This window comes from Humulus lupulus, chromosome X (assembly GCF_963169125.1).
Source record: "Humulus lupulus chromosome X, drHumLupu1.1, whole genome shotgun sequence".
Lineage (NCBI taxonomy): Eukaryota > Viridiplantae > Streptophyta > Magnoliopsida > Rosales > Cannabaceae > Humulus > Humulus lupulus.
Genome location: NC_084802.1, coordinates 8,712,584 through 8,733,608, shown reverse-complemented (window position 1 = coordinate 8,733,608; position 21,025 = coordinate 8,712,584). Strand labels below are relative to the sequence as shown.

Genomic DNA, 21,025 nt, shown 5'->3' with positions numbered 1-21,025 from the left:
TACTTACCCTCCCACCGCCAATCATCCCACTCATACGGCACATATAAATTATTATTATTATTATTTAGATTTATGATCAATTTTTAGGTGATTTGGAAGACATCCTAATAATTTTTTTATTATATCAAATTAATTTGTGGTACTTTTGTTGTCACATTTTTTGTTTTTTTCTCTTTTCATCTTTGTATATTTAATTAATTATTTATAAATATAATCCTATGTAAATCGACATAAATATTCTAATATAATTTTAACAAAATTTATTTCTTAGCATACCCTTTTCACCAAATTTAAGATAAACATCTATAACAAATTAAGTAATAAAAATATACAATTTAAAAAGAATAAAGAAAACTAATAAATAATAATGTAGAAAAGTGAGAAAGAATTTTCTTTTAATAATTTTTTATTAATGCATAACTTTGTTCTAATTAAAATTTAAAAATGGTAGAAAAATAAATTTTCCATTTTTGTGTGAAGGGTGTAGCTAGAAAAAAAAAAGTTGATTGATGATAGATGATTTAGCATATTTACAAAATTAGACATTATTATTTCTTTCTTTTTTTTTTATAAAAAAAACCCCTATTCATATAAAACAAAAAGATTTAGGATTGCAATAAATAAAACAAATACCTTTTTCGAAATTGGAGATTCTTTAAAGGGGTTTTTTTGTAATAATGTATTAAAATATAAATTTTCCTTGTAATAAAAAGTCTATTCCTCTTATGTCATGCTTCAAAGAAAAACGGCTCATTTATATATTTTTGGCGTGTTATATGTTGTTGACAAATTCAACTTTATTTTTATTTATTAATTATTTTAACGATTTTTATTGAATTTATGCAATTTGGCCCACGTAATTAAATTCAATTTTTAAAATTTGAGATCCTATTTAAAAAGAGACAAGGGACCCTTCAATTAAACTAATATGTTCGTGATAATCAACAACTGTATTTACTTTGTAAGAAAACTACCAAAAGTGGTAATAATGAATTAGGGCCATATATTATCATATATAATATTGTACTTTTTTATATAAATTTATATAAATAGGTTATGGGAATTCAAACGTTAATACTTGATACACACCATGAAATCAGTCACATATAAATATATTTATATATTACGTGACGATTTAGACTTTACTTTTTAATTAGTGATTGTTTATTTGATTGTCTAGGTCCTTATATACCTTAATTTTGATCAAGAATAATAGTATGTATATCTATACATGTATATGTGATAAGTATTGATCAATTCATGCATATCTTGTATTCGTGTGAAAACATGTCTTGTATAGAATCATAAACTGATTTATACTAAATATATAAATATTATATATTATTATAAATATAAGAATAACTAATGATATGTGCACTAAATTTATGCACCAATACTAAAATAGTGGGTCCCGCCTTATTACACAAAAAATTCAAAATCATCATAAATAAGTCTCGAAATGTAAGCTCAAAAATAGTAAGTGAGGGCTCAACACTTATATAAATTTACCTGACTTGTTCTTATTGGCGGTCGAGCACCAGTTAAGAAGGTTCGAGCTTAAACATCAAGCTCGAAATAATGTCCATCCCCTAATTAACTTTGATCTTAGGTCCATCCCCTAAACTTTAATTAATTACCATTATAGCTAAACCAACAATTTGTGATCAAACATCACCTAATTATTAAAACGTGTTTAAATATTTACTCACATATAGAAAAACCTAGAAGGCTTCATTCAACAAAGGGACCACATGCAAATAGTCTTATAACTACCAAGTTTAAAAGAAATAAGAAAAAACATTAACATCATTTCAATTATTTATCTTTTTTTTTTAAGAAAAACAGCATTTCAATTTTAGATATATATTGGATTTTAGAAAGGAAAGAAAAGTGAATATATTTTTATTTTTTTTAGAGTACTTAGAGCTATAATTAAATTGGAGGAAATAACATAGTTTTTTTTTTATTATAATTTAACAAAACATTTTATCTCTTATTTGTATTTTCTCTTTAAATCCAAATAGAAACAAAACTATAACTTTAAATTATACTCTGGCTCCTTTCTTTCTAATAAGGGAGTTAGTTTTTAATCTTTTTTACTCTTCCTTTTGAATCAATCACATAATTATTAAGGGAAATGAACTATTATTTACAAGTTAAAATGAACTAAAGTTCTTCAAATAGGTAATACTAAAAAGACATCATAAATCTCACATAAGATTAATCGATTAGCAGCAAACCAACCCGAATACAATGATAGAATAAGTCAACCCAAGTAAAATAAAAATTCACATCATATAAAGTCAAATCTATACCTCAACAAACATAAATAATGAGTCATATTTTAATAATATTATAATCAAGCAACGATATTCAATACCAAATTAGCGATGCCACTAAAAATCCACAACGGTGAATAATATTTAAACATTTTACCCTTTAACAAAATAATAAAATGTTATATTAGAAAAGTCAAAATTAAAAAAGAAAAAAAAAAGAAAAAGAGGAGTGCCTCAAAACCTAACCTAACAACATATATTTAAAAAGCTAATAACATTACATACTTTCTAAAATGACTAACTTTTATGTTTTTTAATTTTCTTACATTACAGCTTCTATTTTCTTTTAATATGGTGTTGTGTTTTTAAAAATAAAAAAAAAATTTATATATATATTTTTAAATATATTCTTTTTATCCACTACCGAATATGTACTAAAAATATACTTAATATATTTCTACAATACATTATACATATACCATGTAAAATAATATATATATATTATCTCATAATAATACTAAAAAGTCAAGTTGCCAAGTATAAAATTAGGACAAATGCAAGGGTACATTAGCAAAATCCAAATATAGATATTCCAATGTGGTCATATCGTAAAGACATGTTTGTCTTTTGATAGTAACCAAAAATATCAAATTCAGCCCCCTAAAGAGTAAAATTGACGACGTCTTCAATGTTTTCACATATTATTAATTTCTTTTTCTTTTTCAAAAATAAAAAACAAAATTATTATTTTCTAAAAATAAAATTCCATTTGACCCCCTTTTTTTGATGTTGACGCGCACACACACTTCGAGGGCGTGAAAGCGACGCGCGGCAGGCGCCCTCCAATTTTTACATTCCACATTTCAAAAAAATCAACTGCGAAACCGACTACTGTATCCAGATGCGGACGCGCTTCCACGTGGCATTCCGCTGTTCGATTGTTTCCGTGGCATTCCTTTTGTTTGTTCGGTCTCAACTCAGCGATTGGGAACCGCTTCGCCAGAGATCGCCACGTGGCGGTCGACGTAGGGTGCGTTTGGTCATTTCGTTACCGAATCACCCTCGTTCCGTGAAGCAAAGGGATGATGACGTGGCGTGATGTGATTGGCTGGGAATGTCTACGTGTAATCGTGTGGGGAACGCAAAGCAATAATTGCCATCTTAATCTTAATACAATATTACAGCGACTCGCAACAGTATTTTGCCACCTAATAAATTTTGAAATTCAAAATTATTTATTTTAAGTTTAAATGAAGAAATTATTGGAGTTTAATAGTTTTATTTAATTTAAAAAAATTAAATTATTTTGGAGTTTTTGCACGTCTCTCATGGACAATCATTTGGGAATTCATTTCAAAATATTTCAAATAAGTAAATTGCTTAAAATGATGCCAATTGGAGCCATAACATATATAAATATAAGAAAAGAATGATGAATCATATCAATAAAAACTTCTCCATTATTGGAACACAAAGAAGATAAGAACTTAGGAAGAATATATTGAGGCTATATAGAGATGTTGTTTTCTTGATAATTGACACATTTTTATTTAATTAATTAAAAGACACAAATTGGTCTCTTAAAATTAAGTACCATTTTATTTTATGCTCATATCAAATTATTTTAGTTATGTATACTTATAAAATGTGATGAACACCATCAGTGTAGTATTTTTTGGTTATATTTTCATAAATTTATATTTTAGATTGTATTAAACATTTGTGATTTTTTATTTATCTTAAAAAAATTCATTTTCAAATTTTAATAAATGAGATACAAAAATTTATTCTAATTTATGTTTTGTAAAATGGTATACAAATGAAGACCTAGTGTAAGAAATATATGAGATGTAATTATAAATGAATACATTTTTAATTTTATGAAATGAGAAGTATTTAATTTGTGGTGTATATATATAAGTTTATAAGATGTAAATATAGCTCCCAAAAAATATTACACAAAGTTTTGCATGTTACCAAACTCATTAACATGATTAGTCTCAACCCTCAATTTAAGAGATTTAGTTCATATATCAAAATTTTGTTATTCTTATAACATGTCAGTATTATCAAGTTGAAATTGAAAATCTCTATATATAATATATATATATATATATATATATATAGGGGAATTCTCCTATAGAAGCTTCATTTTAAGTTCTACCGGTAGGGCTCTCAGTGTTCTCAATTCGTGAATAGTTTTCGACGCGATTTTTTTTATGACTGTGTATATTGTAGCTATTTAGAGCTTCTTGTAAATTTTCAGAAAATTCTGAATAGTTTACAGTACCGAAAACTATGTGTCAAACATGTTGTCGCACGCGTGACTAATTTTTTTTATACGCGTGAAAAATAACATGTTTGAACCTAGTTTTCGGTACTGTAAACTATTCGGAATTTTCTGAAAATTTGCAAGATACTCTAAATAGCTTCAATATACACGGTCATAAAAAAAGTCATGCTGAAAACTGTTCACGGATCAAGAAACACTGAAAGGGCTTAAAGTGAAGCCTTTGTAGAAGAATTGTCCCATATATATATAAATATCCATATATGTACACATCAAAATATTTTATTTTGCAATTAATGTGCTATTGAAATGTTATAAGGCTATTTTTCAAACTTTAAGGGCATATCATTGGTTTGCGATTGGAAAATTCTATTTAAAAAAATATATTTTTGAAATAAAAATATGAATTTATAGTCTGAAAACATGTTTTGAAAATGTGATTGGTTCAATATCTAAAAACTGTTTATGAACTTTAAAAGCTGAATATGTGATTGATAAGAAATCTGAAAATATAAAAAAGAAAGTGATAGAATGGTAGAATTTTAGGATATAATGATTTGGAATCAGAGAAAATGTGATTTTCTTTTTTGATTTTAAAACACAAAATTAGAATGTTGATTTGAATATTATTTTTAAAACCACTTTAGCAATAAATTATTCTTGTAAGTCACAATGTTTTCAAGTCTTTAAAATGCTAAGATGAGATTAAGACACTACACCAATGTGACCTTAAGTAAATCTAGACCAATAATGTATGAATGGCTTGGAAACAAAATTTGAGTTGCGTATGTGTCCTAATAATTTCTACTAAATCTTTTTCAAAAAAGTAAATTAATTGAATGTTGGTAATGTATATGTGTAATTTGAAGATTTTTATAGATACAAAAAGTTTTGGATAATCATAAAACTTTTTTGAAGACCCATCAAATCAAAGTCACACCAGCCGATTTTTAAGCAAAACGTTTGATATACTTGTCATTTTTCTTTTGTTTCATATAGTGAATCATAGGATATAAAGTGATCACATTCTATTATTATGTACAACATTTTGAGACCTCTAACAAACCCTTGACAATTCCATTTTGATTACAAAAATTGTTGCATAATTGAGCTACCTTTAATTTGATGGATTATAAAGTTTAGTTTAAGTTTAACACTAGCTAATAAAAAAGTGGTATTTAAAGGGGAAAATGAATCTTAGAAGATTTATCTAGGAATTGTTTTCCTAAACTAATAAAAAATCAAACTTTTAATAATATTTTGAGATTTTTATTCTTAAATTAAGATTACCCTACATCAAACTGTTCATAATAAGTTTACTTTCAAATTACATATACCATAAATTTACAAGTATTTTTGTTTTTAATGACCTCATATTTTTCTTTTTTCTTTTTTTTTTAAAAAAAAAAGAAGAAGAGATTTTTGGAAGCATATAAACTTGATGACCTAAAAGTAAAAGTCATTTTAATTTAAACTTAAAAATATTAATCAATTAAAATGTTCCAATGTCCTTTTAATAAAATAAAATTTGAAATATTTAAAAAAAAAACCCTAAAATATATTTTTTGTAAAGATTATTTAATAAATTAAGATTTTGTATATAAGTGTGATTCTTTTGAAAGATTAAGTATTTTCGCTATTAGTGTGTCATAAATTAAAATTCACTTAACCGATTGAAACTTTTGCACCCAAAAATGTAATGTTTGATATTTTTGCTACCAAATTTTTTGTTTTGGTATATAAATGCAACTCTTTCAGAGAATTTAATATTTTTACCACCAATTTTCCAAATAAAAATACTTTCGTCTCCTACAAAAATAAAAATAAAGACATAGATATAAATTAGAAGACTCTATATACAAAAAAAAATTTGTCAGAAATAACTTTATTATTGTTCAAAATTAAAAATATATAAAATACAAATTAGAAGAGAGATTTCCCCCGCTGATAAAAACTAATTGCCTAACTAAAGAGCATGGAACGATACTTTTAGAAAATTAGACAATATAGTTTACATATTGGAATAATTAATACCTATTTAAATATGATATAGGCTTAATTATTGTTCAAAACAAAAAATAAGTAAAAAAGAATCATAATACACTTCAATACATATAGAATTGCAAGAGTTTTGCTTGAAAAGTTAATAATACTCCTAAGAAGAACAAATGCTTCTCTTTGAAAGGCGGGTCTTTGGTTAGACCCCTTAAATTTTGTTAAGGATATTGAGAGTAATTTTTTTTTTTTAAAAGAAAACCACCAACCATACCCAAAAAAAAAATATATGGAAGATGAATTTTATAGAAAAGAAACTTTAATATTATTATAATCAGAAAAAAAATTATCTTTGATTAGATTATTATTATTCTAATCAGAAACAAAAAATTATCTTTGATTAGATAAAAACTTATTTTTGAAGAAGCACATTAGCTTTTTATACAATATTTCTTTGAATTTTGTTATAGTTGTAGATAACAAAATTAAGAATTGTAATGCAAGGATTATGAAAGTGTAATAATGAGTCTATTTTCAAAATGATGATACTATTACTAGAAGATAATTTTAGTCTCTTATGATAAAATATGAAGTATCGTGACTTCTCGAGAATATAATTTATTCAATTTCAACATTAGAGAGAACGATATAGCTAGAAATTATGTATTGATTCTTTATTCCAAATGACCAAAAAAGGAATAGGCATGTTCGTAGGAGTATTTGGATAATAAGATGTAAGAATAAAATAAAATTAAAAAAATACATTTCTTTTGAATGGGAACCAGTTAATAAAGAATGATTCGATACTTCAAAGCACTCTTAATCAATAACCATACAAATAAACCGTTTTCAGAATTAGTAATTTAGTAACTAGGTTGTACTGTTTCACACTTCATTTTTTTTCTAACCTTATTTTCTCTCTCATTGTATTTTCATTATAGATGTGAATAGGGTTTGCAAAAAAATTTGCAACTCGCCCAAACTAACCCGAAAAACCCGACCTTCATTTCAAACTGCCCAATTATTATATTAGGCGGGTTGCAAAAAATTATAACATGACCCGCCCAATTAAGGTTTGATTACTTTTTTTAATTTTATATTTATTTAATTATTAATTATACATATATAAAACTAAATTCAAATTAATTTTTTTATAAAAAATCTTATATTTTAAAGTAACAATTATTTTAGTTACAAATACAAATTAAAAATAGAGAAAATAATAAAAAAATTACTGAAAAATGATTTTTTAGAAAAAATTAAAAAAAAAAATTTGGCAGCTTGGGCGGGGTGGGGTTGAACTTCAATTTTTTTTAATTGGGTGAGTTACGGGTTGAAAAATACCAACCCTATTATAAGTTTGCGTTTGTCAAAAATCTACCAAACCCGTCAACATGACAAGCCCGATAGCAGAACTTGTAAGCACGAAATTAGCTCAAAAGTATGATACGGTAAAAATATGAATTAAACTTAATAATTTTACATTAATAAAAATTATAAATATTTATTTATGAATTATATTGATAATTATAATAATTGTAAAATATAAAATTAAAACTATATTAATATGTTTTGAAATTTGTGTGTTACAAAATTTGAGTATTTATTAGTAAGTATTTAATAAACTCTAATTAATAATTATAAATATTTTAAAAATAAATTTGTGTAAAATATTATTGAGAAATGTATAAAGACAGATGAAACTATAATTTAAACCAAAAAAAACATATTTAGCTTAGTGGTTTGGCTCGTTTATTATTATTATTAGAGTGGAAGTTGGGTTAAAATTCTTATTCTTACTTTATTTTGAAGACAAATTCGAAGCACTTCGATAGTTCACCAAAAACTTGATTTTGAAGACAAATTCGATGAAAACCAATGCTGCTTCGATGTTGCAACAAGATGCCAATTCAAATGGATTGGCACATTTATCCCATTCCCATCGATTAATACAAAGTTTCGTTCCCATTCAAAAAATACATAAATAATCTTAAAACTAAACAAACTGTACAACAACAAATCTTGGGAAATTAACATAATAACAATGCCAAATAGCCAGACTCATCACAAAAGTTCCTGATTACTATAAGGTATGCATACACAGAAAAAGGGAAATTGTTAGCTCAAATTCTGATCTTTCCTGCTTTTAACATAACCTCAAAGAATCCTTTAATGAGTAAAGAAAGAAAAACAGTTGTGTAACTTCATTACTAAGCTGAGCTCCTGAGGTGGCATAGCCACACCATGAGTGGCAACTGGGACCAATTGAACTAATATAATGGAAACCAATTGAAAGCATCATCAACTAGCAGTCAAATAACAAATGCAAGTGTAGAACAAGTAATCTGTAACCAAAATTACACAACATTATTAATTGTATCATAGTCTACTCTTTCCCTCCCTCAGATGAAGAATATGTATATATATATACGGTTTATACATTGCTATACATTGTCCCATTAACTGTTTGGATCTGTATTTTGACAAATTATTTTTGGACTTTTTATTTCGTAAGAAAGTTTAAATAGATCCCTGAACTCAATATTGATGAAAAACAAAATTGAATACGACAACATAGTTGTTATACATAATTATTGCGTTTTTGTTATAAATTGTTAGTTTTTTGAATTATTTATAATTTTAGTTAAAAAAAACTTTGATCAAAATCAGATTTAAGAGTTTAATTGAACTATTTTACAAAATATAAGGTCAAGATTGTCTAAAAATATATAAACCTTGTCTAATCATATAAAATCATGGTACTAAGTGCTAATCTTTCAAATTCAACACTATAGTATATACAATTCTAATCTATTCAAGAAAGAAAACTCTCTTTGAAGGAGAGACACTTTAACACTTTAGCGATGTTAAATATAACATATGCGAAAGTTCACAGATAACACACACCCAAAGAAGTAGAGGAAGTCCCTATGCCAATGGCCACAGCTAGATAAATTATGGGACGAGGAGTGACGAGAGAAACCAAGCTCCAAAAACTTTCCAAGTGAGAATCTAAGACTCTTGTGGTAGATTTTGTTACTCCATCTCCATGTTTGCACTTGCCACATCCAAAATTTTCCTTCAGTTTCTCCACCCAAACTCCTTTCAGATGGACCTTTATGGTCAACTGCTTCTTATGATGTGCATAGTAGTATATGTGAGGTTGAGGCAGTTCACCACAACATTGCATCCACTAGTTTTCATGACTTCAGATAATCCTCTTCCTGTTTGAACCAAATGATATGATCAGAATGATGTTTGAGCTACATGATGACAATCCACTAGAGGATTGGCCAAGAACACCCTGGACTAACAACAACAATCTTGGATGCATTTCGCTTTGGCATAGCCATTTGGATCCATTGTACCAACAATGGCATCTGGTTTTAGAAACACAGGCACAGCAGCTTGCCATGACAAACAAGCAACTATATCAACCCAATTCTCATCAACTTGCTTCCATAGTTCTATGAAATTCCTCAAACCTATAATTTCCACTTCCTTGATGTCTTGAAGGGCTCAAAGAACTTTACATTCCCCAAAGTTGTGCCATCTTCACATTCATCATCGAAACACACACTGCCCTCCAACTCATCTTATGGATCTTCTAAAGAGTGAGAATCCTCAATTTCTCATTGCTAATTGTTAGAGAAAAATATACACATGGAAAGTGTGTGGGTCATTCATGTGTTACTCCACTTATCACTAATTGATTTTGAGATGAAACCCCATACTTCTTACTATGCACCACTTTTCACATGGTATCAAGAGCCAAAGAAAACTCTAACAAATATCTATCCGATCCAAATCCAAAACTGGTATAAAAAGAGAGTCAAGAGAGCCACTTGTGATTCGGGGATAGTGAGCCAAAAAAAGAGTTACTTGTGAAGCCCTCCAAGATTGACACCATCTTGAGGGGATGTTAAGAGAAAAATATCCCATATGAAAAATGTGTGGGTACATTCAACAATTCATAAGAGCATGAGTTACTCTACTCATCACGAATTAGTTTTGAGATGAAAACTCATGTTTATTACCATGCACCACTTTCCACATTCTAACACTAATCTTACGATCACTTGACATGTTCTCATCCTATCTGTGAATGTCAATCCATTTTCTTGATAAGTCATATGGATTAACATATACATGTGTAGAGATATACTGATCAACTTCAAAGAATAAGTTGAAAATGTAGTCTTAGCGAACCAAACAAAGAATTGTCCAAACTATAGAGATTCCATGCATTCAAAATCTTCTGAAATAAATAAAAAAATTTCTTAAAAAGATGAATTCATACAAGAATATTTCTTCATAAACAAATAAAGGACAAGAAATGATGAAAACCCAGTTAATGAGGTAAATTAGTTAATTTTCTAAAATATAAAGAAAAATGATATTTGAGTTAAATTAGAGAAATTATAATAAATGAGCTTAAACAATAATAGCATCAAGAAAGTTAGATGTCCTTATTTTAAAAATGGGATAGGTTTCCTAGACACTCTTTTTAACATTATTTTTTACATCAATTTTAAACCCTGAGATCAAATTGAATCCAATGACTAAAAAGAAAATATAAGTTGGGAAAAATAAAACCTAAAAAAAAAAACTCATTCCTTTGACAGATTCTTGTTCTCCACACAAGGAAATGTACTTGTTTTGGACTGGTGTGTTCTCCCAATAAAAGAAGTCAATGATGTCATTTATTGTGGCGATGTTAAACAGTTGAAGTTGAAAATAATATGATGAAATTATAAATGTTGATATATAGTTTGTAAACCAATATTTCAAGTGTTTGAAATGAGGACAAAACCAAGAGCACACCTCAAATTAATCATTTTACTCTGCATTGGTATTTGACTAGTTATAAAAGAATATAACTCTTTCTTTGGTTTGAATGAATTTTTTTCTTTGTTTAAATCCCAGCTTTTGGTCCCTTAAGAATCAAACCATAAGTTCACTAATCTTTAATTTCTTTCTATTATTTACAAGGGTGATAAACCAACATGGGCTCTTTTAATATATGTTGGAAACATAACAAGCCCAAAGTAAATAAAAAAAGTATAAACTCAATATAATATAATCACAAAATCTAAAGTCAATATAGAAAAGTTATTAAAATTTCATCAAAAGTCATGAAAAAGACATTCAGGTTGGTAAACAAAGCCAAAGAAAAGTACATATGCTGAGCTACTTTTTTTTAGGCAACATATGCTAACTACCTTGATATTTAAAAAAAAAAAGAAAAGTTTATTCTTTTGTTTGGGTCTGAGTTTTTTCAAATTACTTGTTGGATTTTATATTTTAAAAAATTTATTTTGAACCCTATATTTTATAAAATAATTCAAATAGATCTTTAAACTCAATTTTGATAAAGAAAAAAATTAAATATAATAATATAGTTTTTAAGTATAATAATTTTATTTTTGTTCTGAATTGTTAGTTTAGTGAATTATTTATAATTTTAGTTGAGAAAACTTTGACCAAAATCAGGTTTAAGGTTCTATTTGAACTATTTCATAAAATATAGGATTTAAAAAATAATTTGTCAAAACAAAAAATCTAAACAGATAATTTGACAAAACACAGAACTCAAAATGAAAAAAAAAAACTTTACAATTTTAAATAAAAACAATATAAATTATAGAGAATTAATTGAAAATATTAAATAAAAAAAGAGATCCAAATAAAATAAACCACCATTACAGTGATAACACTGATGTGGTATTAATATGGTACTATTCGAAAATCTAAATATAATTACTTATATAAATAGTTAGTCTTATAATAAATTCTAAAAGCATATATCTCTATTTTTAGAGCTAAATTTGAATGTTTAGTATTAATAAACTTGATTAGACGTACTTAATATAACTATAAATGTGATCTATAATAATCAAATCAGCAACACATTTTTGATGGTTTCTATCATTTGGGGGTATTTTTGTCATGTAAACAAGTTTTAGGAATACTTTGTAAAAAAATATATATATATATGGGGACCACCACCGCACACAAAGGAGCCCTAACGAATCACGATATAGCAACGTTAGGGTTCGACGGGTTCAGCTCAGCCTCAGACACTGAGAGACTTTCTCAATCTTTCGAAGCCAAACCCCCAAATTCTCCAAGGGCTTCTTCTCTAATCTTCCAATGGCGGCCTTAACCCGCCTATCCGGATCTAATTTCTCTTCTTCCATGGCTTCCCTAGTAAGGAGGTCCTTAGCTTCATCAGCTATGGCATCGGACCATAATCTCAATTTCCCATCTGACCATTCTTCCTTCGCTCGCAACCCCAATCTCGTACGTAAAGATCCCAAGGATAGAAACGTCCAATGGGTTTTCCTGGGCTGCCCCGGCGTCGGCAAAGGTACTTATGCTAGCCGCCTCTGTAACCTCCTCGGCGTGCCTCACATCGCCACCGGTGATCTCGTCCGCGAAGAGCTCGCCTCCGCTGGTCCCTTCGCACAACAGGTTTGTTTATTTTTACTTAAATTATATACTTTCATTGAGTTTTGAAGCTTGTCTGGAAAACTAATCAACTGGACAAATTGTAAACTGATCAATTAGCCAAATTATGAAATTTGATAGAAAAGTTATAAATTTTCTAATGGGATCGTCTAGAAAGACTGTGATCACTCTCGATCCAATCGTTAAAATAATAAGAGGCCAATAAATACTACGGACGAAGGAGTTCTTTTTTGCTTAATTTCTAAGCTTTAACCAAGTTTTTTTTCTTCTTTTCTGTCATTATCAATTGGCTTGATAAGAAAGTAGATTATTTGATGAATGTGAAGGTTTATTCAGTATGCGTAATGTAATGAAAAATGTATTTAATTTGAGACTAGATAAACCTCTGTTTTAGTATAAAGTATTTATTTTAATTATTGTTTCCAACTAAGTGGGCTAGAAATTGACTAAGTTGCTACCCCTCTACTTTGATCCACTTGAAAGTTTTTTCTGTGTATCTAATAGAAAGAAAAGACAGATTCTAGTCACCCTGACTCCTAAACATGCTAACTTCAAGCTAAACAGATTTGTTGAGATTGAAAGAAAAAGTAAAAGAAAAAACAGATCAGCAGTTTTTTTTTTCCTTTCGATTTTTACCATAATGTAATACCTTTCCCCCCCTGTTCTTTGGTTTATCTTGTTGCAGCTGTCTGAGATTGTAAACCAGGGTAAGTTGGTTTCAGATGAAATAATAATAAACTTGTTGTCGAAAAGGCTGGAGGCTGGGGATGCTAAAGGTGAATCTGGGTTTATTCTTGATGGTTTCCCTCGAACGATAAATCAAGCGGTAAGCTTTGGTGCATAGAACATATTATCAAAGCAAAAGATAACTGATAAAGTATTGTTAAAAATTGGAATTTGGATTGCTCGTTCTGAATCCTGATCCATTTTTTTTATGTCCTTTTCTAGTTTAGCCCACTTTATGGGTGGGACTTTAGATTCTTAGTGAAGTGCTGAAAATGTTAGCTTTCCCATGGCTCTTTTAGGAGATACTGGAAGAGGTCATCGACATTGATTTAGTGGTAAATCTGAAGATTCGGGAAGATGTACTGATGGAAAAATGCCTAGGTAGAAGAATTTGTGGTCAGTGTGGGAAAAACTTCAATGTGGCATCTATTAATGTCAAGAGTGAGAATGGGCATCCTGCAATTAGCATGGCCCCACTCCTCCCCCCAGCACATTGTATGTCAAAGCTTGTTACTAGATCAGATGATGTTGAAGAAGTTGTAAAAGAACGCCTCAAGATATACAATGAAAAGGTATTACCATATTACTGCATTTCTTGTTACTGTCCTCCCCCCAGCACATTTCTTATTAACGCTTGAACATTGTAGAATATGATTTTACTATAGCAAGATACTTAATCACTCCAGTCTGGTGTTTTTCATTTGTCCATTTACAAACTTTTTATATACTGAATCTTGTGTTGTTCTTCCAGAGTCAGCCTGTTGAGGATTTTTACCGTAGTCGAGGGAAACTATTGGAGTTTGATTTGCCAGGAGGGATTCCTGAATCATGGCCAAAGTTACTTCAAGTTCTTAATCTTGATTACGAGGACAAGCAGTGTGCTGCAGCATAGTATTTTACTCTACACTCGGTATATGGTAAACATGACATTCTTTGCATGTTAAGTGCATGCTACAATTTATTAAAGAAACCTCATTTTCCTTTAGAAAATAAATTATTTGAGACCTGTGTATTTTTTTCAACGGCGGATGCCCGACTAAAACGTCTGTTTTTATTTTCTTATTTTCTTGTTTGAAAGAAGATTTCTTAATATGATTGTAATATTATGAAAGATAGGAAGAGAGTATTTTTTTTTTGTTGGGGGGCTGGTTGAATAAAGCAATTTTGTAATTTTGTGATACTGATGTTAACATTTAGCTTCACTTTCAATAAGGAGGATTGTGAACTATTATCTGCAGAATAATGTTGTAGTTAGTAAAAATAACATCTTGGATGTGCAGCTGGCCGAGCTGGTTGGCTTAAGTATTGCCAAGCAGTAAATTTATTCAGCTGCAGACATGTAATTGGGGCACAAAACCAGCTCTTGACTGCAATAGTTTGAGTGGTGCAAGATAGATTGAGCTCTATATTTTCACTTGTTTTATAATCACATTTATGAATATTCAGATCTTAATCATTAGTTTGAAATGTTATTCTTTACTTGCTGGAATGTATGATATCTAGTTATTAGAATGTATGGTTTTTGTTCGAGGCAAACTAGTTCATTATTATGAGTTTAATGATAATAATAACACAATGAATGCGCAGCTGGCCGAGCTGGTTGGCTAAGTATTGCCAAGCAGTAAGTAAATTCAGCTGCAACATGAAATTGGGGCACAAAACCAGCTCTTGATTGCAGTAGTTTCAGTGGTGCAAGATAGATTGAGCTCTACAACTACATTTTTTAATTGTCACTTTCATAAACTTTCAAAGCTAAGATCATAAGCATCATGACCCTACCCTTCATCACCTATATGGGAAATGTGGATATTTTCTCATTCTTAAATTTGTGTATATAACAGGCAATGATTACCACACAAGGCAATTACTAGTTTAAATGGTCATCGGTATGTCAACATAGCAATTCATCGTAGTTTAAAAAATTATAGGCTTCGCTCAAACAAGTTATTCCTTGTTCTACTTTTGTTTTCCCATTGAATTGCTATCATCTCACCAGTTTGAAATTATGATTTTTATCTCAAGAGTTTATCAATATTTTGTGTTTACGTGTGATAGAATAGGAGTCAAGATTATTGAAAAATATTGGGTGAATATTCAGATATTCACTTCGTTCTGTGAAGAGGTCGGTCAAATTTTGTGCTTTGATCTTTATTTTAACAGTCTGTACTCTACATTATTATGTTACTTCATTGTTTCTTGGTTCTTTTTTTAATTATTATTATCATATTCTGTAGTATTTGTTTTCTCCAGTTTACAAGTTCAATAGTAGCAAGTGAAATTTACGATATTGTTTTAAAACTCGAATCATTTATATACTATCAAGAATTTGGTGATTCTCATAGCTTTTTTCTTTTTCTCTTTTTAAATGGTCAAATCTATGAAATAAAACGCAAAATATTTAGCAATCACTTTGTTAATTCACTACAAATTCACAAACAACCATGTCAAAATGGGAAAAAAGAAACCCTGATAATCAAAGATATGTATTATGCTTGCCAAAGTCATGACACTAAATTATCTTTCAATGAAAGATTTTCCAAAAAACCTACCTAAAGTAGATATTAATAGCAAAAATGGAAATTGGTTAATAATTATATGGGTAGTAGTACTAATTAATAAGTAATAAATTAATTAATTAAGTAATGGTTACGAAATGATGATGAACTAATTGGAGGGGACATGGTAATATTTGCCTTTGCACATACATCTGTAGACAATGGGACAAGACTCGACAGAGCACTTGAAGCTGACCATCACCCTCTTGCATGGGAAGCATGGCCCACAAGCGTGTGAACAGTCAGGCAAGCTTGATCCTGTTGGGTACATCTCCATCCCCAATCCTAATTCATCTCTTTCCTGCAATTTTAATTTATTTACACACATAAATATATTTTTTAATTGCTAAAATATGTAAATATATGGCCTAACCATATTTTTAACTTTTCTAAACTTAATTTATAAAGAGAATTGCTAATGGGCATCACTGGTGTCCAACACCACAAGGAGGTGCCGTTATTAGTACAATTCAATATCGAGTCCCACACATTAGAATTTGTTAAATATTATAAGATATCGCTAATCAACTATAGGGTGTCACCTCATGTGGTGTTGGACACCTTAAGGTGCCAAATAACAACACTCATTTATAAATAGCCATACTTTTTTTATCCATTAAGTTTCAAAGTTTCTCATAAAACCATATATAAGAGTTTCTAAAATTGAAAAAAAAGCTATAGAAACAATAACAAATGCAAATTCCAATAAAAAAATTAAGTGGCAAAAGAAGCTGTGTAGTGTAATTTTCACAAATTATTTTGTGGTTGATGAATTATTTGTAAATTAATTAAAAAATATGAATTCATTATTATGTGAATTTGTATGTTAAATAAAGAGAAATTAAGATAAGTATGGAATTTTTTTAACCTTATTAGGATGTAAGTTGGGGTCATTGTTGTTAATACCATCACCACCTTCACGTTGCGAGCTAACTGGCATGTCTAAGGGAAGGAGAAAAAAATTTAATACACAGTGTTAGAAAAAGTTGATTAATTTCAAAATAAATTTATAAATTTAAAATGTAAATTAACAAAATTGGTATCATAGTAGTACTATAAGTAATATACAATATTATCTAAAATGATGTAAACATTATATCAAGTATGAATAGTAATAATAAGCAATTAATCAGTCCTATTTATGAAAAGGACTTTATTCTAGACTTGCGAGAGTGTAATCTAGTTTCTGTCAATCTAATCCATGCATGCACATATATATATATATATATATAAATATTTATATGCTCTTAATATAAAATTGTCATGAAGAAAATATATATCAAATTAATTAATGAATACTACTTACAATGATGAGGCCTCAAGCCAAAGCTGGTACTAATCATCATAATAATAGCCACAAAGAAAATCACTAGAAAAGCTGTGTTGATCTTAAGTTGAAGAATCGATATGCTCTTCATGCTTAATATATATTAAATCACACTTTCACTTGATGAAGAAGACAAAATATGTAAGCTATAGCTAGAAGAGAATATTTTATCAAAGAAGTTGATATATATATATATATATGTATGTTTTAGAGAGAGAAAAAAAACAAAAGAAATTTAAAGGGTCAAATTGAGAGTGAAAAAAAATGGTGTTGGTTTGGATCAATATATAATATATTGGAGCTATATAGCTATAGAAAATGGAGTTTATTATTAAATGTGGAGAAAGGTACATCTCTTTTCTCTCTCTCTTTCTGTTGTATTCACATGATCCATGGCCATTTTTTCAAAGCACTACTCTTTCACATGTTTTGGCAAGTTACCCTAACCCTAACCCTAGCTCGATCCAAAACAATAGTATAATAATCCAAAAACTACCCTAGATATCTTTAATTCTATATTTATGATAATGTATATAAATGAACACACAACACCTTAAATTCAAATCACACAAACACAGATATATATATATTTGGATCATACATGCATTCATGATAATTCACATGTTTTTCAGATTTGTCTTGTCTCCCCATTTATATATATGTACAACTTCTTATTATATTATAACTTTTTGTCTTTATTTTACTATATTAACCATGCATATTAATTATATAATTATGATGATAAAAAAAATTATTTTGAAGTGAATAAGCTGTTTAAATATCTCACTTCATTGTATCTTTACGTACGATTTTTTTTTTATATTTATATTTTTAATTATGAAAAAAATGGTAGTCTTTGTTATTTGAAAAATTGAATAAAAATTCAACATGGGTAATAAGGTACATTTTATTGGGCGTTATATATTTTTAAAAATTAATAGTGTTAGTCTTTATATTATTATTGTAATTATCTGGATAGGAAGAAAATGAGGGAATTCACGTGGGAAGGTATTTATACAAAATTTATATAAATATATATATATATATATATTATCAATGGAACATTTATGAAGTAAAATTAAGTATCGATCGATGGAAATTGAATAAGGGTTCTGACATAAACGTGATTTCAGAACTTGGAAATAAATGATCATATTACTCTCTTATATATATATATATATATGTTTGCATGTTGATCGGGTTATTTCAAATTATATCACGGATATATGTTAGCACATATATATATTTTTAAGAACTTTCATATAAATATAAATATAAATATATTTTCCACATATAGTAATATAGAGCAAATATATACAATCATGGAATAATGTCAAAAAGTACGTTCTAGTTTAATGTCACGAGGGTAAGGTACGTATATACGTACGTGTATATTTTACTTACGATCTATCTATAAGTCAAATTTTAGGGAGTGGGTGTATAAAAAATTTAAATTTTAGGCAGAAAATTATAATTTTAAGAAAAGTATTAATTAAAAATTAAAATTTTCGAAAAAGATATCAATTATACTTTAAAAACTTGAGGGACCCATCACCTATACTAACATTGGTGAGGTTTGTGATTTCATAATCGAGAGTGTAAAAGTTCGAATTACCCCCTTTACAATTGTGATTTGTAATTAAAATCTATTGAGATTAAAGAATATTTGCGGTAAAAGTTTTTAAGTTACATAAAATGTTATATTTAAGTACCTAAATTTGTAAGTCTATATGCATGTTTTCTATTGCACAAAATAACATATAATAAAAACATAAATACATAGAAAGAAGTGATTTTTATACAGAGATTCATAAATATAATAATAAAACTATTAGAGTACTTACGAGATGCGTAGCGGAACAATGACTACATCTTTTGGATTCCCTTTGTCCTTGTTGAATGCTAGATATTGCAAGGAATCTAAACCGCTTTGGAACAATACCACAATCTTCCAAGTCTTTCTCTAAAACAACCTAGTGTTTGTGTGGACAAGTCTCAACACATGAGAAGAAAATTCATAGAGAGAAAACTAAGAGAGAGTTGGCGGCTAGGTATAAAATATTAGTAGTGAATTTTTACATTGTCAAATTCATCTCACCTAATGCATTCTATAACACTAGTATATATAGGTAATTAGTTAGGACATAAAATACGTTTTAGTTAGCCATTTTGTTTTAATTATTTAATAATTATAATTAATTAAATACTTGTCAAAATTAACCAATTATAATTTTGACATTTATTTAATTCATTTTATTAATATTAATACCAATTTATCAATATTAACAAAATTGTTCCAATAGCTATAATACTCTATTTTTGAGACTTTGCAATAAAAACTTCAAATTTTCTTCTATTTCTTTTCTCACAAAATATCAATAAATAATTTAACATTATTTAATTTCATTGACCTAGTCAATATGATATTTTTATAATTAATAATTAAATTAATTATTCAAGACTACCAGGTTCATTTTGATAAGAGATGACATGAGGGCCATATATCCATGAACTAATGCTCCAATAAGTTATCGTGAGTTTATTTATATAAAATAAACTCATTACCTAATTAATTCTTCGTGACTCCACTATAGACTCAGAATTGCATTCATGAATTCATCGAACGCTTTACACCAAATGTAATTACGTTAACCATTCACTACCACAAAAACATGCTTTTAGGACACTTTTTTAGGGCACTCACCTAGATGCGAGCCCTAAAAACATTTCCTGGACTTTTTATGACACTCATTGAAAGTCCTTAAAGAATTTCTTGCAAACCCTAAAAATTGATGTGTGTCCTAAAAGTTTGATTTTTTTTTTATAACAAAAGTTCCTGGACTTTTTAGGACACTCATTTAGAGTCCTTAAATAATTTCTTTTAGGACATGCAAAGCGAACCCTAAAAACTTATGTGTGTCCTAAGAATTTGAATAATTTTTTAACTAAAGTTTTATTACATATATTAAATCACAAAGAAAAAAAAAACAACAGTCCATTCTCTCTCTCTCTCTCTCTCTCCTTGCTCTCTTCCTCCATTTCTCTCTCTCTCTCTCTCTCTCTCTCTCACGAAACCCCACTGCCCATCCACGAACGACGGTGCTCCGGCCACCCCCCGCCTACACGCGCTGGCCCACGGCGTTCCTCGGTCCCCGAAACCCCCAGCCTCGCGAGCCCATGGCCTCACACGCTCCCTAGCCTAGTCAACGAAGCCTCCAAAGTTTGGCGACCATGTGGGTTTCCGAAACGTTTTGGGAATTTTCCGACCACCTCAAGCCACCCCGAGCCAAACGACCACCACCACTGCATTCCTTGTGCTTTGGGCTTCAAAACCCACTAAAGGATCAGACCAAACCACCACCGTGGAGTGGTGGCGCCGCCG

The 21,025-nt window shown here is 28.9% G+C and overlaps 2 protein-coding genes across 2 annotated transcripts; one reads left to right on the top strand and one right to left on the bottom strand.

Annotated features, from left to right (window-relative positions):
- Positions 1 to 12,599: 12,599 nt before the first annotated feature.
- On the top strand, positions 12,600 to 15,997 carry LOC133807199 (adenylate kinase 1, chloroplastic-like). Its single transcript, XM_062245377.1, has 4 exons — positions 12,600 to 13,038; positions 13,721 to 13,861; positions 14,061 to 14,333; positions 14,513 to 15,997. Exons 1-4 carry the CDS (start codon positions 12,718 to 12,720, stop codon positions 14,651 to 14,653), a joined length of 876 nt encoding a protein of 291 aa, XP_062101361.1. The 5' UTR covers positions 12,600 to 12,717; the 3' UTR covers positions 14,654 to 15,997.
- A 367-nt stretch (positions 15,998 to 16,364) lies between these two features.
- Positions 16,365 to 17,903, bottom strand: LOC133807198 (protein EPIDERMAL PATTERNING FACTOR 2-like). The gene is made up of 3 exons (XM_062245376.1): positions 17,623 to 17,903; positions 17,185 to 17,258; positions 16,365 to 16,617 (listed from the first exon to the last, which is right to left on the bottom strand). The coding sequence occupies exons 1-3, from the start codon at positions 17,732 to 17,734 to the stop codon at positions 16,426 to 16,428; spliced, it is 378 nt and encodes a 125-aa protein (XP_062101360.1). The 5' UTR covers positions 17,735 to 17,903; the 3' UTR covers positions 16,365 to 16,425.
- Between the last annotated feature and the right edge of the window lie 3,122 nt (positions 17,904 to 21,025).

Coding starts and splice junctions, on each gene's coding strand:
- LOC133807199 (XM_062245377.1), top strand. CDS start 12,718: ATGGCGGCCTTAACCCGCCTATCCGGATCTAATTTCTCTTCTTCCATG. Junction 13,039..13,720: donor CTGGTCCCTTCGCACAACAG/GTTTGTTTATTT, acceptor ATCTTGTTGCAG/CTGTCTGAGATTGTAAACCA. Junction 13,862..14,060: donor CTCGAACGATAAATCAAGCG/GTAAGCTTTGGT, acceptor TGGCTCTTTTAG/GAGATACTGGAAGAGGTCAT.
- LOC133807198 (XM_062245376.1), bottom strand. CDS start 17,734: ATGAAGAGCATATCGATTCTTCAACTTAAGATCAACACAGCTTTTCTA. Junction 17,259..17,622: donor TGGCTTGAGGCCTCATCATT/GTAAGTAGTATT, acceptor TCCTTCCCTTAG/ACATGCCAGTTAGCTCGCAA. Junction 16,618..17,184: donor CCAACTTACATCCTAATAAG/GTTAAAAAAATT, acceptor TTAAAATTGCAG/GAAAGAGATGAATTAGGATT.